This window comes from Myotis nattereri (genome assembly GCF_964212035.1).
Source record: "Myotis nattereri genome assembly, chromosome: 7".
Classification (NCBI taxonomy): domain Eukaryota; kingdom Metazoa; phylum Chordata; class Mammalia; order Chiroptera; family Vespertilionidae; genus Myotis; species Myotis nattereri.
Genome location: NC_138082.1, coordinates 16,929,218 through 16,956,780, shown reverse-complemented (window position 1 = coordinate 16,956,780; position 27,563 = coordinate 16,929,218). Strand labels below are relative to the sequence as shown.

Below are 27,563 nucleotides of genomic sequence, written 5' to 3'. Positions count from 1 at the left end.
CTTTAGCAAGCTAGGAATGCATTTCAGATTCCTCAGAATATACTGTCTGTGCTGAGATCCCATCACCTCATTCATGGACAGCACCTCCCCAAACAACCTCTTGGCATACAGACCCTTTTCCTATGATTCACACCAGACCAGTGCTGCCAAATTAGATGAGTTTCTTGGTCAAAAACATTTAATTGATCCCCAGTTTGCTTAGAATAAAATTCAAATATCAGCCAATTGTTTACACTCCTCCAAGCACCAGTCTCCACCTATCTCCCCTTACTGTGCTCTGTCATATAGTGGATGCTGCATATACGTTAGTTGATCTATTCATATTCCCAAAGCATGTGGCACTTTTCCAATTTCTTAATTTTAGAAGAAAAGGAAACGAATTATATTGGATAATTGTAATGTACAGTCCCTGTCCTAGATCCTTCATATGTATTTTGAGAAATCGTTATTTCACAGGATGGGCATTATTGATCCTCTGCTGTGCACAAGAACCTGAGGGTTTGACAGTGAGAATGACTTGCTTCTTACGTCATAGCTGGTAAAAGACAGAGCAGACTCCGGAAAGAACTGGTGTGAATCAGTGTCCATATCTCTTTCTCCTCATCACACCGCTCACCCATGTCAGTTATTTTTTTTATAACATGTTTTTTCCACATCCTAGTATTTGCACTCAGATTTTCTCTGCTCAACAAAGCTCACCCCCCCTAGCCCCCCCCTCCCCCCACAGTATTCAATTATTCTTTTTTTCAATTAGACAGTAATCTCTGTCTTCGGTAAATTATTATAGAAAACTTGCATCATAAATATTTGTCACAACCATTATTAATATTTATAACCTACTTTTAGTACATTTAAAAGGTTTCTACTAGAATATTAGCTATTTAAGAGTAAAATATATGTCTTTAATTTTTGTGATCTCAGGACATATATGGAGCAATCTCCCAGTCAATATTGAGCTTGAATGAATGAAAAAAATGACTAGGTATTCCTAATAAATACTCCTTACCTCTATACAGTTACTAATAAAGTAGTAATATATCACACAAAAACCACTATAGTGCCCTGCAGTATGTTTGAGTTTGCTGGTGATGAATATAATTATGATGAATAAACCTTTCCTAGGTTAATTAAATCTAAGATACTATTTCATTTCTAAACTATTAGTTAAGCCCTATCTGGCTTTGCTCAGTGGATAGAGCATCAGCCTGTGGACCAAAGGATCCCAGGTTCAATTTTGGTCAAAGGTACATACGTTACCTCCATTATGGGCTCCTCCTGGCCTGGGCCCTGGTCAAGGCGCGTGCAGGAGGCAACCAATCGATGTGTTTCTCTCACATTGATATTTCTCTCTGTTTTTCCCTCTCTTTTCCACTCCCTCTAAAATCAATGGAAAAATATCCTTGGGTAGGAATATATATATATATATATATATATATATATATATATATATATATTAGTTATTTTCTAATGGCTTGTTTCAAATGCCAGACCAGGCTTCGATGTCTTCTTGCAGACATTCTTTTTATGAGGTATTCTTCGTTTCACTTCCGCTTTCTAACCCCCTCATTGTGTGTGTCTAGCCACAAATCCACACACTCCTTTGACTCATACCTGCCTGAAATAAAGATTTTAGCAGTAGGGGGTCTTTGTCACATCATATAATTTTTGTTAAGGGTTTATCATAACTTATTTGGCTTGTGTGGGTGGTAATAATATTTACTACTCCTATATTAAAAACATAAAAGCATAAATAACATTAATGTAGATTTTCACTAGTTATTGCCTCTAACAGCATGCCCTTGACATCAGGGTAGGTGTAGAATATTAAAATAACATTGGCATGAATATTTAATATAAGAACTTGCATATAAATCATGGTTTCAAATTTAATATATCTGATGGTAATAATTAAATTCATTATAAAAAGTAGAGGAGATAAGAATAAAATAAGTGATAGGACAAATTATTTCTCTATATGAATTATCCCATGTGAGCATGTGACTGGTAAGTAATTAATGTCACTCACTATTTTATCTTGAATGAATCATAAAAAAACACCATTCAGCCTGCTCCTTTGCCAGCAGTGTATATGAGATATTTTATTAGATGTTAAGGGAGGATTTCTCTAATTTTATTTAGTTTAGTTGCTTGTCATTTCATGCCTTTGATATAATTGTCATTAATTAAGATTGTTCTTGCCAACTAGAAACACAGTAAATTGTCTTCCTTTAAAGAAGATGTAGTATCTAGCAAAACAGAATTATTATTTCCATAAAATATACAAAACAGCAAATCATAAAGTTCTAAGTGATTAAATAAGAGCTATTACCAAAATTGCTAGATTCTTATCTACCTTAAGTCAAATTGAATTTTTAAAATTATTAAGTACACCTAGAATCAAGTTCTCCTATGCAGAAATGAGAATAAAGACATGAATTAATCTTAGTCTCCTTCCACAAGGCAATTTAGCAATTTATTATTGGAGGATTAGTTTTAAGTAGTTGAGGATAAATTGTGCTCATAATTTGGATAAAGTGTAGTTTACATATTTAAAAAAAGGACAGTTAGTATTTGTTAGAATGTCACATTTTTCAGATTCCATTAATGGGTTAATTTTATCGTGACAATTTCTGGGAGGAGACTAGGATAATTACCACATAATCAGCTGGCTCTACCTGGTTACCTTCCTGACAGTAATTCCTGAGGAGGCAGCATGGTAGAAAGAGCCTTGGCCAGAGACACAATGAGAACCAGGTTCAAATCCCAGGTTGGCAACTTACTAACTTTATGATATTGGTAAATTGCTTATCCTTCTCAAACCTGTCTCCTTATCATTTAATTAATAAATAATATCTGTTAGACAAGACAAGATTGCCTAAAAACTGAGTTTTAGTATGTAAAACGAGTAGTGTTGTCCCAGGCATAATTCAACAAAAGGTATTATGATCTGAATAAATTACTTAATAGGTGATTTTAAAGGGACCATAAGTATGCTTACTAAGAACTGGCAAACTTTATAGATTAACTAAATACAAGAATTACCCAAGAGATTAAATAGCCCTTAAAGAAATAGACTTTTTTGTAGAGAGAGAACAAAATGAAAGAAAGGCATTATTTGGAAGCTATTAATTATGTCTTCCTCCTTGGTGGTAGAATATAGTCTCAGAGGACTTATTCTAGTTCTGGTGTGTTTGAGTCTTTATTCTTTATGGCATACTGAAGTGTCCTCTGGAAAAGACTCACGTTGGACCTTGCTGAGTTTGTTCTTCTGCATCAGTCCCGACATGTTCATAGCAGACACCTCTGTGTTTCTCTGGAGCTTTGCTATGATTACTCAGTAAGCTATAAAGTGTCTCTCTCCTAATTATACTAGTTCCCCTTATCTATGGGACATACTTTCCAAGGACTCCAGTGGATACCTAAAACTGCAGATAGTACAGAACCATATATACATATATGTGTATACATATATACTATTTTGTCCTATGTGTGTACATACACTTTATGGCTTCTCTTTGGCATGCCTCAATTGCCAGCATCACTACTCTTACACTTCAGGGCCATTATTAAGTAAAATAAGGGTGACTTGAACACAAGCACTATGATACCCCAAGAGTCGACCTGATCACCAAGATGGCTACTAAGTAAGCAACTAACTGGTGGGTAGTATCTGGGTGGGACAGGAAGGATGACCTGAGATTCCATCACACTGCTCAAAATGCTACTCAATTTATAACTTATGATTCTTCATTTATGTAATTTTCCATTTAGTGTTTTCACACAGTGGTTAGCTGTGGGTAACTGAAACTGCAGAAAGCAAAACCACAGATAAGGGGGAGTACTGTACAGGCATTCGCCAGGACCCTTGGTCTCATTATCTACTTTAACCCAGATTGCTAAGCAGCGTTATTACTGTTACTGTGGCTACCTTTTGTTACTTATATAGCCCTTGGAGTTCTCTTGCAACTCCATAATCTCCTAACTCTTCATGACTATTTTATATTGAAGGTGGGAGGAGAGAGTTGCACCTCTCCTTGGGCTGAAATAGAAAAAAGAATAGCTTCTAAAATGCTGACAAAAAAAACAAAACTAAAAACCTATTTGCTTGGTTTTCTTGGTCAGGTTTCCTGCCTTGCATCCCAGATATCCCCACTGGACTGTAAAAGGTCAAATTGACCACTTACCCTGCAGTTGCAGTTTTGTTTGTTTTTTTCTGGACTCTTGGCCATACCTTTGCTATTCAACAACTTCATTCCCTTTAGATATAATCGGTTTAATACAAATGTAGTAATAACTAACATTTTAAGAGTGTACTAGGCTCTATGATAAGCTCATTGTCTCTATTATATCATGTAGCTGCATATATAAATATATATATATATATATATATATATATATATATATATATGAATTAAATAGTATCTGAGTTATTTAGGTTAGACTAATATAGTACATCCAAACTAAATAAGGTATGGTAGCAACATTAATTTTTAAAATATGTATAAAATCAGGGCAACGATGTTTAACTTCACCTTTACCTCCTAGTAAATTGGTTTTTGTTGCCTAAAGCATTGAGTTGAGAAAGATTTTGAGCCCTCATCCAGTCCAGGCAGGAAAGAATACAGTAATGGTATTAGTTTCCTGAGGTTGTTGTAACAAATTACCACAAACTTGGTGACTTAAAACAACAGAAATATATTACATCACATTTCTGGGGGCCAGATTTCTGAAATCAAGGTGTTGGTGTGGCCCCCTGCCTTCCAGAAGCTCTAAGGAAAATCTGTTTCTTGCCACCTCCCGCTTCCGGTGTTCCTTGGCTTATGGCTGCATCACTCCCATCTCTGCCTCCTCCTCCTAACACTGCCTTCTCTGTGTGTCTGTATCTAATCTCTCCCTGCTCTCTGTTACCAGGATACAGTATGATCTATTCACCTCAAAATCCCCAACTTAATCATATCTGCACAGACTCTTTTCCCAAATAAAGTAACATTCACAGGTTCCTGTGATTAGCATGTGGGCATTTGAGGGGATTCATTATCGACCTACCATAGCGATTGCTTGGCAATATTTACCATGGATGACTTGAGGGGGCCTTGGTATATTATTCATGCTATGTTTTGCCATCTGTGACCTAGTGTGCCATTTTACAAATAAGTATTAGGTTAAATGACTTGTCCAAGGTTAGTGTATCAGGAAAATCCCTGCAGGAAATACATGGTGTACAAAGTTAGAGTAATGGACGAGAGTTTAGCAAAGGAGGCTTTATAAAGATATGGGCAGGGTTGAGGAGCCACAACTGGGATTGTTGAAGGAACTCAAGACGTGTCACAGAATTACTAGGCCTGACTGAACAAGGGGTGTTTACCCTGACCTGACAGCAGCTGTGGTCTGCAGGAAAGTGGAGGCTCAGGGGTAAAACCAAACTCACTCGTCTGTCTTATCTTCTGCTGTTGCTTTTCACTGTCTGAACCCAAGTGAAAGCCAGAGGACAGCTAGCCTCTTATCATGCATTTGGGTCAGTTTCACTGGGCATGTGGCAAAGTAGAGAACAGTGGAGACTGAATCTGGCAGGGCAAGGACAAATATGCAGGTCAGTCCCACAGATCGTTAGAGTCATAACTGGGAGCATAGTCTAGGCTTCTTCATTACACAATTTATTGCAATTTTCAACATATCCAGTTTAATACAACAAATGTTTATTGAGTGTATGCAATGTTAAGGCTCTCTGTGTAATACGCCACAAAAATCCAGATACTTTTGTAGGTTATAGCAAAAACAGACTAGAGTTAATGACAAAATCAGCATTCTTTTTATCATACTCATGTGAGTCTGAACTTAAGTAGGAATCAGAATCAAAATACATAGAAGGAAACATGTTTGAGCCACATTGAAATAAGCATTTATTAGGACTTGGCAAAAATATTGGATATGGGATGGAATGGAAAACAATAAAAATGAGAGTGCCAAATATGAACCTAAGATTTTAAAACCAAGTTAGAAAATGTTTCTGAAACTTACAAAATTAATAGAGTTAGCAGACAATCTCTTATGGGGGATTTTATTTTGAATCTTATATTTGAAGTTCAGCAGAATATCTATGTCAATATGAGACATTTGAAATATGGATGAGGTGGTATGGGAAGTAGGGAATATAATAAAGATACTGCTTATTTATTAATAAAATAACATTGATTTTGTTTACTATGAGCCATATACTCAACAAGAATTTAGCCATAGACTAATGATCAACTAATACTACTTCTTCCAGAAAAATCATTAGAGATGGCAGACACTTAAGTTAACAGTCTAAGAAGATTCTGATAGGTATTATAGTATGGATGGTATACATAAATAAAGACCTGTTAATTCCTGCTCAGAGATGACAGTGGAAATCACACAAGTGGCCAAAAAAAAATGCTTTGAATAAGGGCACAACATAATTCTCATATTTGGGATATTTCAGACAGATCTTTTGGATGTAATGGTAATGGATTGTGTTTTCTGACTTTGTAAATAGGAATGTTACTTAAATAGCTTCAAACGAAATCAAATTCTGAAAAACTACAATTTTTCAGTTGATTCCAGGTGTCTGCTAATTATGTTATATTTCCTAAAGCCATTGTAGCATTTCCACATTTAAGGCATGAGAGAGAAAAGCAGGTGTCAGTGATTATAATAAGAATACCAAGAAAGACTGACAAATTAGGTTAGAATAAAAGAGTAACATCAGACAGATAGGGAGTTTCAAAATGAAGGGTGTTCAGTGAAGTAAATAGTGCAGAATGCCAGGAAAATATATGAATGAGAGAATAAACCTGCCGACCAGTGAAAAGGAGTTTTTGGTGACTTTTTCAAGACTAATTTGAATAATAAAAGTGCAGCAAAGTTGCACAAAACTAGAGCCCTAAGGAATGAAACACTATAAAATAAACAAATAGCCAAAGTAAGAATAGCAAATAGTCCCAAAGTAGAGAAATGACAAAATTGAAGGAACTTTCATTTTTAGAATATAGAGCATCTAAATATACCTTAAAGGTGACAATACAGAGTGAGCCTGAACTTGTACTAGAAGGAAACACTGGTAAAATGATTAAAGAAGACAAAATGGAATGATGTCAAGAGTACATTTTACAGAGTAAATATTGTGAAACGTAGAAAGTTTTTTATTTTATTTTTCTGTTCATTGATATAGATAATAATTAATGTGATAAAGAGTCAATAAGAAATTAAAAATGGAAACAGAGAGCTATTTTAGGAGGAACAGATCAGAAGATTTAGGTCAAATCCCCATGAATCTATACCTTTCTCTAACAACATTTAAAAGTTTGAGTATTCAGGTGGTGGCAATACCCTTTGGCCAAGGAGTGGCAAAATGGGAAAAATCAATGGGAAAAGATCATATGATGATGGCAAATGCTTTCATTGAAATCATTAATAATGGAGTGCTGGCTAGGAGAGAAAAGAAGCATCGCAGAAAGCGGGCATTTAAAAATTATGAATCATTTCAGCCTTCTTCCTATGACTGCAAGTCCTTTCATGATCGGGCCCCTACCAGGCACATTAGCTTTCTCAGACCTTCCAAAATATGGGTGGGGGTAAGAGAGAGAGATCAACCAAAGGACTTGTATGCATGAATATAAGCCTAACCAATGGACACAGACAATAGGGGCAATAAGGACACATATATAATACCTTAATCAATAAAGAAAAAAAATGTTAAAAAAATTTGCCAAGTTCTTAGGCTCATTCCTCACATCTGTCTATCTGGCTTCTTCTCATAATTCAGATCTCAGAACACATTTCCTGACTAACCCTATCTAAAGTAGCTCTTCAACACCATTTTATTACTCATCACAATGACCTCTTTATTTTCTCCATAATTCTTAATATAACTTAGTTATTTATACATATATTTTATATTTACTTGGTTTTTCTGTTTATTTGTTGGCTCTTTTGGTAGAAGGAAAGCTTCATGAGGGTAGAGATGATATTTGAGACCCAATTTTCATCAGTGCCAGGTCTTCAATAAGTGGATGAATACGTAACAGAAGGATAAGAACATAAAACGAGGATGAAGGGAAATTCAGTCCAATGAGGAGTAAAGGAAATGTAGAGAACATAGTGAGAAAGTAGAATTATACCTTGTGTGAAATTATTCTCAGAGTTCTTCATCATGTAGCATGTCTAAGTAATATCTAAAGCTAAGTTTCGACCTCCCAATGGGTGAACCTTGTGGAATGGAAATGGAAGAAAAGAATGGCTCTAAAAGTTGGGAAGATCCTAATCTGGATTGTTCGAGCCACAAACATGTACCCAAGATTGGGAGGATTGCTAAAACCACTGAGCAATGTGGACAAACTTAAATTGATGGCATTAATTCAGCTTAATTGCTACTCACTACTTGCACAAGTAAATTATTACTTATTCTAGACATGAGGGAAGAAATGGAGATTTCATTTATTTTATTGTCTGGGTAGCATCTGCAGCAAAACAGGTTTGTAAAACATTATTATGGACCAATGATTTTATTTCATTTTCATCAGTGCCATCGCCATTATCTTCTTTGTTTTCTTCATCACCATCACTGTCTTTAGGAACCTTCCTTTGGAGCATTCATAAGTGCTGACTCTTGCATTAAGCACAGTTTTATATGTCTACATTAATTGTGTATCTTTTCTTCTTTATTTCCCTTTTTAATCTTCCTTATCCCTGCTACAATGATATTTTTTTTTCTCCATTTTCGGCTGGAGGGTATTGAATTAATGGCCCATAGATATAATGAAACAGTAAAAGTTTGGCTGAAGTTAACATTTCTAAAAAAACAGAATAGCCCATCAGTTTTCAGTGGCCATATGTGTGTTTATTTTCTTTTTGTGAAACCGTTCACCAACATGAGTGAGAAAACAAGTTTAAGTGGCAAGGTATAAACATCTGAAGGCTGGCCAAAATGATGCCTTAATGTGACAAATGGCATTGCTCAGTTTTATTATTGTAGAGAAATGTCTTCTCTTCAGACCAAAATAGAGAAACAAATAGCATAAGCTAGAGAAAAAATGGCATACACGCTTCAGAGATTTTGGTCGTCCCTTGGTGATTTTTTTAAAAAATGTCCTTATACAAACCAGACCTCATTATAAAGAAAAATGTTCATGCTTTAGTTTTCAGTGTAGTACCTGTTACATCTTCCTCCCCCCACCCTATCCAATGAGAAAATCCTTTAATTCACCCCAAGAAAAATATGTATGAAAGGGAAAACAAAGGTGGTTAATAATTTTATTTCTGGGAAAACTGATAATGCACCTGTCAAATTATACTTATTCCAGTGGCCTTGGTGATATTTTTTTAGTGACAGCAGCAAAGACTCCAAAATTCTTTCTATGGGCCACACGAAATGTGGAGCAGCACACATTATTAGTTTTAACACAGAGTGATTTATTGAAACCCAACACTCTATTATTAAAATACTGGATTTTTTTTTTCTTTTGCATCACACTCATCGCTCTAAATGAATCTATATTCTCATTTCTTTATCTATTTCCCTATCCCTCAAAAAAGCCATCTGCTATTTTCTTTATGAAAAAATAAAACCTACAATTAGTGTCTTGTTCATCTTTTCTTTCTCAAAAAAAAAAAGAAGAGAACTATTATGCAAATACTCTGCAATTTTGTTTCAAATACTCTTTGTAGTGTAATGAGCAATTTTCCTTAATACAACCCAGCTTTTTTGCCAGGACTTACTAATAGATATTTTAGAGAGAACTTTCAAGTGATTTTTTCACATTCTGCTGATGTAAACTTTTCAAATGCATATTTAGAATAGAATTATCATTACTCCTTGAGTTGGAAAGAAAAAACACACCTATTGTTTATATATTCCATGCTAAAAAGAAGCTTGAAATAAACTCAAAATCTCTCTTTTACCTGACATTTTATTATTTTCTTTATCTTAAGAAATGGTCTGTACCAGATAACACTCTTAGGAAATCAGAGAGATTTTTTTTTTGTCTTTTTCTGAAAAAGAATATCATAAGTGATAGCAGTTTAACTGTAAGCACAGATTTCTTGTTTGACTTTAGTTGCTTCTTGGGAACTAAAGTAGAATTAGACCCCATTTATAGAGGTATGGCTAATTCAGGTGTCTGAGGCTGTCTTCTTGTTAAAAGACAAGCATCTACAGTGAGGAGTGCTGATGGAACCGAAGTAAAAATAATCATATTTTCACTGTCATAATAAATAGCACTGTGCTAAGAATCAGAAAGCTGGAGTCTTAAAACTGACCCTGTTACTCACTTGGGAGCTGATCTGAGGCAGCAATCCTACTCACCCTCATTTTACAGCAGAGAATTACTACTTCTTTTGACTGCTTTGTAGGGTTATAAAAAGGATCAAAACACTGTTGCATGTTACTGCTTTTGAAATAGATTATAGAGACACAGATTGAATGGAGGTATTCTAGAAGTTCTCAGAGTTTTCTATTACCTACGGTGCTTCATCTAGGGAGCTTGATACAAGTGCAAGACTTCTGATCCATTTCTGCACCTGATTTTCTGGGAGTGGGATCAAGAATGCTACACTTGGGATAAACGTAGGTGACCCTTATGCACATGAAAGACGAGCTACCAGAGAAGAAAAATAGAGAGAATACAATGAGGTTACATTTAAGTTAATGAGATAGCTGATATTGAGTGGCTAATTAAATATTTAATTTGGTACTTGACTAAGTTAGATACTCATTTGATTGTATGTTTTGCTTATTCGCTGATGTGTGTGCATATTTCTATGTGTGCATATCAGCACATGAACCCTCTGACTTACACTCTTAATATTAATTAATGTTGAATTAATCAACTAGTCTTAGTACTGGATTGCATAACAGGTCATTTAACTTGGCTGTCATTCCTCTCTGCACTCTCCTGTAACCATAGTGGTTTGCTTTACTTCACATGTTTACTGAAATATACAGTAAGTAAAACCAAAGTGTTGATCTAGCTGGGGCCACATCAATCGTAATAACTCAAGTTTCTGGCTTTGCTGATTCTGCAGAAACTCCAGTCCCCAGTAAACCTTTCCCAAATAGTTTGGGATGTTCCTGGGTGTCTCATACACACTCACAAACCAGTCTCCTAGTTCAGTCACCCTGTGGTATCTACAGGGTCCTTGTCCTTTCTTACCAGCTCTTGCCCCCAGGTGGAGCCACTGAGAGGTCCTAGCCCTGGCACTGTTGACTGGCACCCCTGAGAATGCCAGTGCCCTTGCCAGAGGTGATGCCTCTCTGGGCTTCCCATCTTCAAGGTGCTGTTGTGGTGGTCTCAGCCAGGAAGCATAGAAGCTGGTGTTCTGACTCGCCTGGTTCCTGGGGTGTCTCGGGAAAGGGGAATTGGAGGACCTAACCTACTTGGAAGCATCTGGGAAGTGACGGTTTCAACTTCTGCAAAACTGACTCTAAAACAAAGTTCTTTGAGTAAAGCTGATACCATCCTACCAGCTTATTTCTTCTGTGTGGACCTGAATCACTCCTTTCTCCAGGCGTTTGCCCATACTGTCCCACCCGTACTTACTCAAACACTAAAATGTTACACCTCACCTAAGACTCTGGCTAGATTCAGTCAATTTATATACTCCACCAGACACACCCCATAATTGTGAATAATCTTTAAACTCAACTGAACTCAACACTGCTAAAACAGTAGTGGAGGTTAAAAGTGAATAATGGCCTCAGAAATAGCTTTAAGATAATAACAATAAAAGCCAAGTGCTGCTTCAAGGCTAAAGATGAAAAACAGCAGTCTCTAGCTACCTACCTCTCCCTTCTCCGACCCCATTTTCCATGGACCAAAGCAATCACTTCCAACTTTTTGGCAATTTCTCCTGTAGCTTAGCTCCATATATCTAAATAATATGTTTATACTGTCAACTCCTGTTTTGTTTTTTTTTTTGTTTTATGCATCATATAGTATTAAAATAGGAATATATCTTTTACACCCTTTCCATCACCACTTTGCTAAAGTGTACCTCCCTGCCCCTCATTTTCCAATTCAGTCATATGATGTTTGCTTATTTCAGCATTTCGTGTTTACGTTGTTATGACTATATAACTATTTCCAGCCGTGTTCTGTAGTAAATACAATTATCTTCTAGTGCAATTCTTGTTTCACATCAAATTATTCTTTTCCTTTTTCCTTACTTTTCTATATATCTATCACTATTTGATTTTCCCCTTTGCTAGAAAAGTAGATATGCTCTTATTGTACTTTAATATATATATATATATATATATATATATATATATATATATATATATATATTTGATTTCAGAGAGGAAGGGAGAGGGAAAAAGACAAACATCAATGATGAATCATTGATTGGCTGCCTTCCATGCCCACACTGGGGATTGAGCCACAACCCAGGCATGTGCCCTGACCAGGAATTGAACCATGACCTCCTGGTTCATAGGTCTATGCTCAACCACTGAGCCACACCAGCCGGGTGCTCTTAATGCACTGTGATCTCACTAGGTATTCTATCAGTTTCATCTTCTAGGATCACCTTTTCAGAGTGACATGTTCTACTCCAGCCTGAACGTTGTTATCTCATTCTGCTGCACATCCTTTATTCTGAAATATTCCATCACTGCTATTTCCTTGTTTCCTCAATTTACTGTACTCTTTATTTAATACGCACATCTAACAGAGAAAGGAAGCACCTGAGATAACATTTTTTAAGAACAGATATGTCTGAACATGCCTGTATATCTACTCACCTTGTTAACATTTTCCTGGGTATAGAATTCAAGGTTTAAACAAAACTCAGAATTTTGAAGCCATAGCTCCATCTGGAAGAAGGAACTAGAGAGTGCGCCCAATTTTCAGCATCTGCTAATTTACATAAGTCTAATATTTTTGCCAGAGTCCTTCTCTTTCTATTGTGCCTAATAGTACAGTTCACAATGCTTTTTGTTACTCTCTCCTAAGGATGGAGGGAAGAATAGATCAGTAGTCCAAGTTGTTCCTAAATATACTTTGACGCGATCTTGCGCAAGTCATGCCTGCCCTCCTGCTCGGCTTACCTAGGCGTATGGTGCTAACACTCCTGGCGCGTTTGGTGGTGTACGCCTGTGTATGCCCCTGGTGTCAATCGGATTTCTTCTCAGTTTCCCCCTTGCCAAGTTAGGCTTCAGATTTCTTATGTTTGCCAAGCCAGTTCTTACTTCTAGTATTCTTTCCTTGTTGCTTCATCTGTATGATATTTGGTTTCTGGCTTTTTATTAATTCCTTTATTGTTACTAAATTGGAATTAAGAGCAAATGGAAGTAAATGTGTGTATTCAATTTGCTACGCCATCTTAAAAAGAAGTTCAATATAGCTTTCTGTCCTCGATTTTTTGGTTTGAAAAAATTTTAAAGCTACAGAAATTATTCAAGTACAATGAACAAACCTTCATGTAGGTAAACTGATTGTAATAATCGTCATATATGTATCATACCCCTGTTTGTGTGTGTGGGGGGGTATGTGTGTGTAATGTCATATCTGTTTCAAATTCATATAAAGACATTTTCCATAACTTTTCATTGGAAACTCACTTTAGGATACACTAAAATCTATATCCATTAAGCAAAAGTGCCTTTATAAGTATGATAAAAATAGAAATGTTTCCTTATTTAATGAATTTGGAATAAACATTTTTTTTTGTCTCAACTAGCTCTCAAATTTTATAATTCTATGAATAAGATGTCACTTATAATTTTGAAAATAAAATAAATTTGAGTTAAGGCTGACTTAGGAAAAATATTTATTAAAATGTTTATTTTTCACATAAATACACAATAGGTATATTGCTTATGAATAATGGGTGACTTAAGTTTGCATCACCTTATTCTACATGTAAATAACTGTATCTATATAAATTACTGTACTCTAGAACCAAAGACCAAAGGTGAAAAATCCATGGTATAAGGCAGGATTCCATTTCAACTTATTTGGTAGTAAATAACAATTAATATACTCTGTCTTACAAAAGAGAAAACACTGCTATTAAATTCATATTCACTTATTCTAAAGTATTTTCTACTTTGACACATGCATAGTGTTTATTTTTTATTTAATTTTACTTGAGTTAAATCACTAAGAATATCATAGCAACATAATGTCTTTATTTTTAATTGATTTCTTAAGTGAGAATGCATTTCAAAATCCTTATTAGCCACACTAGTGCCGTGCAACTAACTATATTTGTAAAGAACTTTGAATTGAAATGATGGTGTTATATTTTTTCTTACAGGAAGCTCTGATCATGGCAAGTATGGACCATCCACATTTAGTCCGGTTGTTGGGGGTGTGTCTGAGCCCCACCATTCAGCTGGTGACACAGCTTATGCCCCACGGCTGCCTGTTGGATTACGTCCACGAACACAAGGATAACATTGGTTCCCAGCTGCTGCTTAACTGGTGTGTCCAGATAGCTAAGGTACGTGTCCATCCCTTCCTGTGGAAGTGACTTCTCTAGCTTTCTATTTCCTGATCTAGAACTGTTTCGATATGGAAAACATGTCAAATTTTTTATCTATTTAAGTATATTATGCTTGCAATTAAAAGATAGAGTATAGGGAAGTATTTACACTCAAACCACAGATCAAAGGCATGATATACTTATATATTTTTGGATTGTTACAGTGACCAGAGAATAAAAGAAATAGCTTACCAGCCAGGGGAAAAATACATAGACCTGTGTTTGATAAGGAAAAGGAAAAGGAAATCACGCTTCACCCTCACCTCCACTGCTAGAGAAATACGTCAATTTCTCAAACAAAACCTAAGTGAGGCTTGTGCCTTGGAATTGCAATGTCAGGTCCTACTGCACAAAAGCCCTTAAAAGCCCTTTCAAAGAGAGCTCAGACAGAAACACACAGATTTTTCAATTTATTCTGAAGAGGCAAGCATAACATACAAATTGATATCTTCATAAAACGTTTGCTGTGCATATACAAGGAAAGGAAAGCAATATAAAAATTACATGGAAAGGACCCAGTCCAAAAAAGTTTGTGGAGTGGTGAATCCTTTTTAAAAAAAAGTGAGTATAGCAACTTGTTAAAATTTTTGGTGCATTAAAAAGCCCCAGAACATTGTCTGGTTCCATGATTTAAAAATGTAAGGCATGAAATTATTGTGTGAAGTGAAATTTTTCTTGAAAGTCTGAAAAAATAAAACCAAGTCCTAGGTTCAGCTGCAGGTGGGTGTTAAGAGGGCTTCATGGTCCCTAGGTCCTCACAGAGATTGGATTTAATATATATCCTGTGTTTAAGATATATCCTGTGTTGAAGATATATCCTGGACTTGTTTGGCTTCTTATTTGTTTTGGTGCTATTTAGTGAACAAACAAAACCCAAGGAAGAAGAGATTAAATGTCTTAATTGTCCCATTTTTAGATGATTTTTGAAAATAGCATGTACATTCAATTTTCAGTATTACAAAATGTGAAATTTTGAATAGTTTCCTAGACATTTTGATAGTGCTAATTGGTCTTTAATAGTTGGGGGTTTCAGTGGTCTGGCACAAGGTTTCAGGTATGTAACATACATGAGGGAAGTGGCCTGGATCTCAGAACCTGGGCTGATGGGGGAGGTGATTCTGATGAACTTAAGAGCAACTACACCCCTGCAGGAGACTGGTTTTCCCACCAGTATTCTCAGTTTTCAATTTTTAAAAGAGGGACTAGAACTGGATGGTTTATGTGACTTCTCCAAATTTAAATCTTGACTCAAACTTTGAACTGCTCTGAGAGCCAAATAAAGCATTCATGTCCTGTAGTCCACCAGTATTCAGTTTCTGGTATACATGTTTTATGTTTAGGAAACCATTTATGGTTATCTATACCGAGGATATTTCTTGAAGAAACTTCTCCTTCTAGATATATACCCCTGAGTTGAGTTTTAATTCACTGTTTCAACTCTTACATCAAAATATGACTTGATTTCCCAGTTGCCATGGCTCAGTGGTTGAGCATCTACCTATGAACCAGGATGTCATGGTTTGATTCCTGGTCTGGGCACATGCCTGAGTTGCAGGCTCCATCCCCAGTGTGGGGCATGCAGGAGGCAGCAATCAATGATTTTCTCTCATTATTGAATGCCGGGGTCCAACCCCAGCAGGTCCAGGGGTTCCCAAAGGCGTAGATGGAGTCGGCGAAGAAGGAAGGACACGGAGACAGTGTTCACTTGATCAGCAGCCTAGCCAGGATCTCCAGCCAGGATCTCCAGCCAAGTTCTGGTCTGGATCTCCAGAGAGGTTCTGCTTAGGATCTCCAGCCAGGTTCTGTCCAGGTTCTCCAGCCAGGTTCAGTCACCAGGTTCTAGTCAGGTTCTCTTGCCATGTTCTATAGGTTCTGTAGCCAAGTTCTGTCTCTAGGTTCTTCAGCCAGGTTCTCTCGCTAGGTTTTGTCTCTAGGTTCTGTGGCCAGTTTCTGTCCAGGATCTTTTGCCATGTTCTCTCTCTAGGTTCTTCTCTAGGTTCTGTGTCTAAGTTCTGTGCCTCTTGGTTCTGTTTTCTAAGTTCTGTCTCTCGCTGTCTTGTTACATCTGTATTTATACCAGTTGATTCAATCCTATCAATCTCTATTACAAAGGTTAGGGCGTTTCTTATCTCCATTCCAGGGAGTAAAGATTATGTAGCTTAAGCTTGATTGTTCATAGTTAAAGTGATTAATTACCCGCCTGGCACTTAGTTGAGGGGTTTTATTCCCTCCCTAACTTCAGGGGAAAATCCCTACCTGGGGAAACAACCTTTCTCAGAGAGGAAACCTTGATTAAAACACATAGCGCCAAGAAGGTGAGCAAACATTTTAAGAACAGTATGCCATATATGCCAGGTCCCTTGAAACAGCAAGGATGGACTGGCTCCCGGCAATTGATGTTTCTATTCCTCTCTACTTCTCATTTTCTCTCTGAAATCAATAAAAATCAATAAAAATATATTTTTAAATATGACCTGATATTCTATAAATCATACAGTTATAGTCATCTTTGTAGTTGAATAATATAAATGTGAAAACGTTAATTTAGTAGTCTTAGCCTCTTTTTTTTTGCAATCAAAGAATGAATAGGAATACATATCTCGAAGAAGAAATTTGAGATAACTCTTAAAATGAAAACTAAAAGAATTATTTGAAGGAAAATCCCAGTTTAGTTTTATATACCATAAATCTCAATATAGCTTCTTATGGATTATGTATTATAATTTTGTGAATATTGCATGACAAACTCACTACTGGGAGGATTCTTTATGGTAATGAAGTTTCAAATATAACTCTTCAAAAAGTGATTTGCTTATCTAAGAATGTCTATAATTTATAAGGTGAGCTAAATATGCAATAAGAATTCTCAAAGCATCCTAGTGCTGTACATGAAAACAAAGCTAAGTTTCAAATTTCTTAGTGCTTCTCTATATTTCCTGCAGTGTTTTCCATAATTTAGGTTTTGTCCTTAGGGATACATGGCATTAATATATCATTTATGCAAGACTGTATACTCTAATAAAAGAAACTGCTTTGAGTTCCCTGAATAATCACTGTTTTAAACCTTTTTGCCTTTGCAAATGCCATCTCTTCTACTTGGAAATCTTTTCTCATAGTTTCTTTTTCATTCATCAGCACCAATTGGACTTCCTCCCCTTATGGTGCCTTCCCTAGTCAACCTCTCTCTTTAAACAGAAGTAATTCTTCCTCTTCCATATTAGTTTTGGTCATTGGTGTCTTGAACACATTTTTATTATTAAATGGTATACTGTGTGTTTACATAACTCCCTGACTGTATGGCAAGCTTACTTAGCCATTAATTCTTCAATGCATATTGTGTGGACACCCACCATGTGCCAGGTTCTATGCTGACTGAAGTGTCTAGGGGTAAACACCATCAGCATGGGCCTGCTTCTCTCTGTATACCCTAATAGCATGAACAGACATTCAACAAACAAAACAATTAAGTATAGGATTAAACACTGTGGTTCAGCTTTTGAAGAAAAGTAATTATGGGGGAGACTCCAGAGCAGGCCCCAGTGAGTCCTAAGGAAAAAAGGCTCTGGCTCTGGGAAGAAATTGTAAGCAGAGAAAAGATTACACAAAGCCCTGATATAGGGTGGCTATGTAAATTATTGTCTAAATGGAATAATGTTAAAAGTGAATGGAGGCTCTATTACTATTTACTCCGGGACAACAGGCACACAAATGTCCTAAACAGATCAAGGTATGCCTGAAATGTAGCAGGTAGTTATTGAAGTATTTTACCATGGAATTGACATAATCCAATTTATGTTCAGAGGAGTTTGTGTATGGAAAATAGATTGAGGCAATATAAGAATGGAAATGAAGATACCAGGTAGAAGTCTGGGGCTAATGAAAATAATGAAACATAAATAGCATTAGGGTACATTTTTGAGACAAATTTCAGGCATTTGATTATTTTTAGCTGTGGGCTATGAGGGAGAGAAGCAGGGCGATGCTCTTTCCTAAAGTGGAGAAGGCTGAGAGATTAAACTTATTTGTAGGGAAAGAATTCCAAAGTTCAGTTCCAGATACGGCAAATTGAAAAACTGTATAGAACATGAAACTGGAGTTGTCAGCTAGATAGTTGAGTTTGTCCAGGTCTGTAGATGTATAATTAGGAGTTATAGGCATTGAAATATATGGCTAAAGTAGGAGATTTCTGGGGCTGACTAGGCCTGATTCATAAATCCTCTCAGCATCTAAATTAAGTCTTATTTACTAGTATATAGTAGCCATTCAATAAAAATATTTAAGCCCTAACCAGTTTGGCTCAGTGGATAGAGCATCAGCCTGTGGACTCAAGGGTCCCAGGTTCGATTCCAGTCAAGGGCATGTACCTTGGTTGCAGGCACATCCCCAGTAGGGGGTGTGCAGGAGGCAGCTGATGGATGTTTCTCTCTCATCGATGTTTCTAACTCTCCATCCCTCTCTCCCTTCCTCTCTGTAAAAAAATAAAATATATTAAAAATTATTTAATAAATATTTTAACCAATGAAACAATTTAAAAATATACTCTTAAGGAAGTAAACTTTCCTTGATCTTTTTTTTTTTTTCTTTCTACTTTGGGGGCAGAATTGTGTAGTAGAAACAGCGTTAGGGTCAGAAGGACCTACATTAGTATGTCAATGACCACTTTTTGGTGAGTTTGGGTAAGTTATTTAGTCTCTTTGAATTGTATTTCTCAAGTGGAGTTAATTATTATATTTTTTCTCATCTGTAAAGTAAGTAGAATAGTGTCTACCTGCAATAGACTGAAAATCAACCCCTTATCCTCAAAGATGTGATGTACTATCCCCAGAATTTATTAATGTTTCTTGGCATGTTAAAAGGGACTGACTGCGGAGATGTGATTAAAATCAGGGTTTTAAAATGGGGAGATGATCCTGGGTTCTCCAGGTGGGCCCAGTGGCATCCAGAGAACCTTCTACGTACACGGGAGGGAGAAGGGCCAGAGTAAGAGAGAGAAGATATCAAGTTGGAAACAGTTTTGGATGATGAGTTTGAAGATGAAGGACAGGGCCACAGCTGAAGAATTTATTCTATTTCTAGATGCCAAAAAAGGCAGGAAACCCATTCACCCCTAGACCCTCCAGAAGAAACCCAGGTTACCAACACGTCTTTTTAGTCCAGTGAAACTGATTTTGGACCTCTGATGTCCAGGGCTGTAAGAAAATAAATTTGTTTTGTTTCAAGCCACTAAAATTGTGGTTATTATTTACAGCAATAAAAAACAAATATGCTTCCTCATAATGATTTCCAACGATTAAATAAAATAGCCTACTGAAGGTCCCTGGCTCAGCTCCTAGAACATAGAGTGTTTAAAAACAATTCCCTTTATTAGTTATAGCCTGAAAACCATGAAAAAGAGAGCTGTTTTAGAAATGTCTGTAAAATATGAGTATCAGAGTCTGAGTAAAGACCAGTATTTTATAAATAGCTATTTCAATAACTTAGTGGCTTCTTTTTCTTTGCTTTCAATTCTCACCAAGAGTGACTATGAAAGTAAGAGAAATATCAGCCTATTTACTCAAATACCCACTTCCATTTGGGCTGGATCCCCCCCTCTTTTTTTTTTTTTTTGCTTGAGAAAGCTGGGAGGAGGGGAGATGGTACTGTGAAATAACCAACTGATATTTGTGTTATAACCTCCCTGTGGAAAGTTTAACAGTTTGTGGAAAAAATATGAATTATAGTTAATATTAAGCACTTACTCTCTGTGAGGACAGCTGTATATGTTATTCATTAATTAGTCTCATCACAGATCTCTCAGGTTAGGGATCATTATGTCTATTTCACAGATAACGTCACAGAGAATTTAAGTAACTTGATTAAATTCACACTAATAAATCAACAGTAGGATCATGAATATGTTTTTACATTTAAGAAAGTATTTAAAAATATTTTCATCCATATTTCAAGGCTTTTTCCATTCTTCCCTTGGTTCATTATTCTACAGAAGGTTTTGCAATAGTCTGGCTGGTGTGGCTCAGTGGTTGAGCATCAACCTATGAACCAGGAGGTCATGGTTCAGTTCCCAATCAGGGCACATGCCTGGTTGCAAGCTCAATCTCCAGTGTGGGGCGTGCATGAGGCAGCCGATCAATGGTTCTCTCTTTGATGTTTCTGTCTCTCCCTCTCCCTTCCTCTCTGAAATCAATAGAAAATAAATTGTTAAAAAGTTTATGCAATAGAAATCACAAATTTAAACACCAACATTTCGTGCTTACTTTTTATATCAGCCATATTTTCTCTGCACATGCTTCATTTAAAACTTGCTTTAACTTGGTAAGCAGAGCAGAACATGTTATTATTTAACAATGCCTTCCAAGTGCTTTATGAAGCCAGACATATAATAGTGACAATTCCTTCTTACACAGTTGTTACTAATAAGTTGTGCAAACAACTTTTTATAAGACAATTTCACAGATTCTGAAAAGTGTATCTGAGTTTACAGTGGAAAAGCTTCATGGTGAATAACACTGATACTGATTGAATCCATGTAGATAAAGCAGGTCTTTCACTCATGGCATCTGCTCAGTGCTCTTTGTATACCCTGTTATATAATATTTAATGAAACTCTAGTCATGGTTAATAATGCCGTTATTCTCCCACTTTGTAGATGAGGAAAATGGGTGAAGGTAAGTCCTAATAAAAACAACTGTCAAACTACAGTGGGAAGCCTGGGGAGGGTTTGGGGGTGGGGGCGGGGTTAAGAGATCAACTGAAGGACTTATATGCATGCATACAAGAATAACCAATGGACACAAGACACTTGGGGGTAGGGGAGGCCGGGGGAATGTCAAGGGGGGGGGGGGAAGGAGACATATGTAATACTCTTTGTAATACTTCAAGAAATAAAAATTATTTTAAAAAAACAATAGATTGAGATGCTTGGATTCTATACCAGGTAACTGATGCCTGAGCCAGGCCTGTAAAGCAATCTGCACTTTCCTCTCCAAACACACACACACACACACACACACACACACACACACACACACACCACACATGTACGCACACACACATCACTGCAGCTTGAAGGCACTCACTCTCCTCCAATAGGACTTCTAAATTTGAGGAGTTGTGAGGAGCCTGACATTTTATCTGTAGTTGTGACAGCATTAATCCCATAAAAGAAAAGATTCTATCATAAATAATGCTTGTCTCCATGAAAAATTTTACTGCCTTGTCATTAGCATTTGTGTCACATTTTAAAGAAAACATAGTGGATATTCATTCATATGGGAATTTTTCAACCTATGATTTTTAAAATAAAATATTATAATAAAGTAAGCTCAAAAGTGTTCTGTGGATTATTATGTGGTATAAATATGATAACAAGTAACACTCAACATTAGGAATTTAAAATTTGTAGTTTGGCACTAGTTTCTGTTAAGCATACAGACTCTAGAACCAGACTAAATAGGTTCAAATCCCACCTCCACCGCTTATCAGCTGTGTGGTCTTAGGCAAGTTAGTTAATCTCTCTGTGCCCCCTAAAAATGGAGACAGTAATAATACTTACTTTATAGAGTAATTATGAGAATAAGATAATATTTGTAACCTACTAAAAGTCTGCTTATCAAAGAGTAGGCATGTACACTGTGTGTTATTTTGGATAATATCTAAAATGAAAACAATAGGAAAGATACGTGTTTATAGTTACAACACCCTAATGATGTCATTTAAAAAATCCTCAATTTTTAAGTCTCAAATATAAAAGATCAAGCATTTGTTGTTAGACCATACTTGAGGTAGGAGGACATAGTCTCCTCTTTAATATTTCTGATTTTTAGAAGAAAGGACTTGAGCCTTCCACCCTCATGTGATCTCCTACACATTTTTCTAAGTTGCTGTTCTCCACATGTCATTATCATGCCCTCTAATTTTCTTGTTGGATTATTTGCAATATTAAAAACATGTGAAATCGTCAGTGAACTGGCCAAGATCTGAGGTCAGTTGTAATTCTTTGAATAAGATAGTCTATTACTGAAGAGAGAAAAGAGTACATTCTAGCTTTTCAATCTCAAGCTAGAAAAAGTTAATAGTGGGTTGACTTCCTATTACTGTACTATAAGCTCCTGACTCCTTTCTAAGGAGAATATTACTTGCAGCTTTTTTTTTCTGTTGTTACTGTATTTGTAAAGTCTGAATACTGAATATAAGCTACTTTTTTTCAAAGCCTTGAAGCCTTCCTGAGGGCTTTGCTGGCCTGTTTTACTTTACTGTCCGATTTCCTCTGGAGCTCTAATTGATTTGTAGTTTAATTCAGATGTCAGCTCCCAACGGCTTTCTTTCTCAGTAGTTTACCATTGAAACTAGTTAAAGAGATAATTCTAAAAACATATGTCAGTAGTCCATGGCCTACTTCAAGATGATTCATTGCCTGATTAAGTCATAAATTGATCCAATCTTAAGATCCTTCCAAAAGGAAATGAAAATAAAAACTCATTCCATATTTTAAAGAATAAAAACTAGTCTAATATGTTTAACTAGAATAATTGAGATTCTGCCTATAAATAAAATACTCTGAGTCATAATTTTACTAATAGACTGATTCTAGCATTTATGGTTTCTAAAAAAAAGTATTACTCAAAGGTCAGTGTGACTTTTAGGCCAGTTTAATAGATTTCCTCAAGCTTTTTTTTTTTAATTTTATATTCTACTATGTTTGCTCCCAAGTTATTTTTTGGCACTAATGAGAATTCTGTTGTAAAACCTGACATTTTGTGGCCACTGGGAGGTGTCTATGAAACTTGTTTTATTTTAACTATTGGTGGCAATGGGAGTTAGTGGAGGGGTGAAGAGAGAAGAGTATTTCTCAGTTCAACACTATAGTTCTCACTGATTGGAAGACGAGCAGATTCCTGTGTCAAAAAATGCATTCTTCTTTGCACAGATGCAGCGTTTTCCTTCAGGCCTGGATGTGTAACATGGGCAGAGACTTCATTTACCTTCTTTCTTCTTTTCCATTTTTCTCTAGCAGCAGCTACGCAGTGATGGAAAATGTAATTTCCCATTTGATCCAGCCCTTCTTTTCTGCACAAATAAAATTAAATTAAAACCTGAGTATCTTATGCCAATTAAACTCATGAACTGAGCATTGAATTTTTGTATTTGTAAGACCAGACTCTCTATGTAGATGTCACCTCAGTTATATTCACATAAGTCAATTATATATATATACATATATATAATTAATGTATCCAATTTTACAATAATACATAGTCTAGAGAAAAGGGAGAACAGTACTAACATTCTCAAAAAGACAAAATTGGCCCTTATCACATTTAATAATATAATAATGATATTTAATATGTTCAGGAGTTTATGAATACCAATACTAGTATACTGAATACATTCTTTGGGTATGTTTTGGGAGAGATAAGGACGTAAGGTTGCTTGATGTTTACATTTTTACTTCTATTCTTTAACTTTGAATGCATTATATATTCTCATGAATTGCTATTATATCTTTAGGAAAATTCAGTGCCATAAATCTGACTCAGTAGTAAAATTATATTCAGAATAATATCTTTAGTGACTTTCTCAGGGCCATGATGTGAACTCATCCAAGAATGAAGAACTGAACCCAGAATCATGGACAGGTCATTCATTACTCCATGAAGATGCTTTATTTTTTCTAAAGAGGCAGTCTGGTGGGTGAATTTTTCAGAATCTCTGTCTAGTCTTACACCCATGTCTTAATTCAATAATTAAGATTTGAATACCAAAGAGAATATCTGTGGCCTTTTTTTTTTTTTTTTAACCAGGAGCAGTTTGTTTATTAACTTAAAAAATATTAAGCTATGATGTAACAGTTACTATCCCAAGATCTGAGAATTCAAGAAAGAACAACAAGAAGTCTCTCTATCACAGTTTTATGTCCCACTGGGGAAGATAGACACACACACACACACACACACACACACACGAAAAAAAAAAAAGAAAAAAAAAACCGAGTAGAAAGAAATATTGCCTCATGTGGTGAAGATGAAATGGTACCATTCAACAGTTTTTAGAGCAGGATTGAGACGGAAGCACTACAGTGTCCCAGTTTCAGCTGTGCCACTTATCATCTGTATGACTTAGGGAAATTACTTCCTGTCTCCGAACCGATTTCCTTACCTGTAAAATGGCCAGTACCTCACTGGTCCATCCGTGGTGGTGGTTAAACACATCATGCATCAGCTCTGCACATTTACTACCAATGCTGTAGTGCCTAATGGATTGTAATATAATATTAAGTAAAATGATAATGTGTGATCTAATATTTATTATCATCAAAATTAATTCAGACAAGAATTCTATAGAAAGACAGCATAGTGTAGCAGAAGAAATATGAACTACAGGGAAATACAATCTTGGTTTGAATTCTGAATCATAGTTCTGAGACCTTTGAGAGCCATTTTCTCTTTCACCAAATGAGAATACTTATGTTTGAATAACCTATGTTTATCAAATTGTAATCCTATATAAAAAAAGGGTAATATGCAAATTGACCCTAACAGCAGAATGATTGGGAATGATTGGTCACTATGACACACACTGACCACCAGGGGGCAGATGCTCAATGCAGGAGCTGCCCCCTGGTGGTCAGTTAGCTCCCACAGGGGAAGCTCTGCTCAGCCACAAGCCAGGCTGATGGCTGCCAGCACCACGGTGTTGGCGGAGCCTCTCCCGCCTCCTCAGCAGCGCTAAGAATGTCCGACTGCAGCTTAGACCTGCTCCCTGCTGGCAAGTGGACATCCCCCGAGGGCTCCCAGGCTGCCAGAGGGATGTCTGACTGCCAACTTAGGACCAATCCCCCGGGGAGCGGGCCTAACCAGCAGGTGGACATTCGCTGAGGGTTCCCAGACTACAAGAGGTCACAGGCCGGGCTGAGGGACCCCCCCAGGCGTCTAGTTAATAAATAGGAGCAACTGATACCAATCTTAAAAGTAAGACAAAGGTTTCTACAAAACAGGAATATGCATATTTCTTTATTGATCTGTACTAACTTTTATATTCCTTCATGGTCTGATATACTAGATTAGAGAAATATCACAGTGCTTTTTCCTTAAATTCAAAGTATTCCAGCTTAGGGCCCACCTGTAAAAGTCAAAAACTCTATTTTCATCACTTATTGGAAGGTTCCCATAAGGTTTCTTCTAGGGATGTGAAGAGTCTGATGAGGAATACTTGGGGCTTAGCAAACAGGGGCAGCATCTCCAGCTTGCTGACCTTTAGAATTGACACATAAAGGCGCTTCTGTTCAGCTCCATGGAAGCAGAGCTCTGCAATCTGTCAGGTACAGGCAATCATTACAGCTTCCAAATCATCACCCTTCTCTCTTTTTGTATCTGGCATATAACATAGCAGTTTATTGCTCACAAGTGTGTGGCTCTGGGACCCCGGCTACGCTCATTCACACATCAGGAGACTACTGGCTGTCAGCTGATCTAGGCTGAGCTGACTGGGATGACTGGAAGATTGGGCTCTGAGTCACATAACTCTCCTCTCCTAAAGCCAGCCTGACCATGTTCCCATGAACTCTGCCTCCATCCATCCACACACCACACCATGACAGGCTTGGACCTTTGTGGGTACAGAATGAGAGTAGGACCAGAGGTCCTCCCCCCACATCCACTGCCAGCCCCCTGTGGGAACAGTGATCCCCTTCCTTGTTTAATCTTGGAGAACTTAGCCTTTTTTCTTCAGGTCGTTGAGTTCAGCCTCTTTCATGTCCCACCCTCACCTCTACTTCTAGATAAAAATGAGGCACTTTATAAAACAAAATCCAAGTGAGGCTTGTGCCTTGGAATTACAATTTTAGGTCTTACAAGCACAAAAACCCTTAAAAGCCCTTTCAAGATAGAGAGCTGGGACAGAAACACACAGATTATCCTATTTACTCTGAAGAGGCAAGCACAAAACACAAATTGATATCTTAAAAAAATATGTTGCTGTGTATATAAAAAGAAAGGAAAGCAATAGAAAAATCACTTGGAAAGAACCCAGTCCAGAGCAGTTTTTTGTTTGTTTGTTTGTTTTGTTCTGTTTTTTTTTTTTGGGGGGGGGGGTGGGTTTTTTTTGTTTTTTTTTGAGGTGGGGAATCTTTGAAAAAAAAAAAAGAATGAATATCACACTTGTTAAATTTTTTTCGAAGCAAAGAGCCCCAAAAGATGATCTAGTTCTGTGATTTAAAATAAAAAAAATGAAGGCATGAAATTGTTTTGTCAAGTGAAATCTTACTTGAAAATCTAAATAAATAAGACTGAGCCAGAAGTGCGGCAGCACAAGGGTGTTGAGAGGCTTTCCTGAAACCTGAGAGTTCCCTAGCTTCTCCCAGAGAATGGCTTTTCGACTTGGTGTCCCAGAGTCCAAGACCGGAAACTGATGAGAGCTCAACAGGTGACAGAGTCCATGTAGAGCACATTGCTTCTCAGTGACAAAGCCAGGATCTGAATTCATAGAGGACCCTGACAAACCAGGTGCTCAGCCTAGATCAACTGACAGTCAACATCCCCTACCTCAACTCCACAAGATTTGTGGGTCCCTCATCTATAATTTAGAGGAAATGACTACTGTAGTACAAGAGAGAATCAGTCTATATTTGTGATAATGTTTATATAATCTAATGAACTTTTTCAGTTATAGAATATTAAGTGAAAGGCAGCTAGCTTATGTTAGTACTTTAGTGTTTTTGGTTTGGCTTCCACAGTGTTTTATTTTTGCACTAAAGGCCTGGTGCATGAAATTCATTCACTGGCGGGAGGGAGGGTGCCTTCTTGCAGTTCGGGAGCCCTCAGGGGATGTCAGACTGCTGCAGAGGCAGGAGACGCTCCCACCACTGCCACTGTGCTTACCAGCTGTGAGCCCGGCTTCTGCTGAGCAGTGCTCCCCCTGCGGGAACGCACTGACCACCAGAGGGCAGCTTCTGCATTGAGTGGGATCAGGCCAAAACCTGCTCTCCAACATCCCCCAAGGGAACCCAGATTGTAAGAGGGTGCAGGCCAGGCTGAAGGACCCCACCTGTGCATAGTTGGGGC

At 36.9% G+C, this 27,563-nt stretch overlaps 1 protein-coding gene across 1 annotated transcript in view; it reads left to right on the top strand.

Annotated features, from left to right (window-relative positions):
* The window catches only part of ERBB4 (erb-b2 receptor tyrosine kinase 4), a 925,368-nt gene that overhangs the window by 751,768 nt on the left and 146,037 nt on the right, over positions 1–27,563 (top strand). Inside the window, exon 21 of the mRNA XM_081095735.1 lies at positions 14,278–14,463. Coding sequence (XP_080951861.1) covers positions 14,278–14,463 — 186 coding nt within the window. The remainder of the gene's footprint in view (positions 1–14,277; positions 14,464–27,563) is intronic.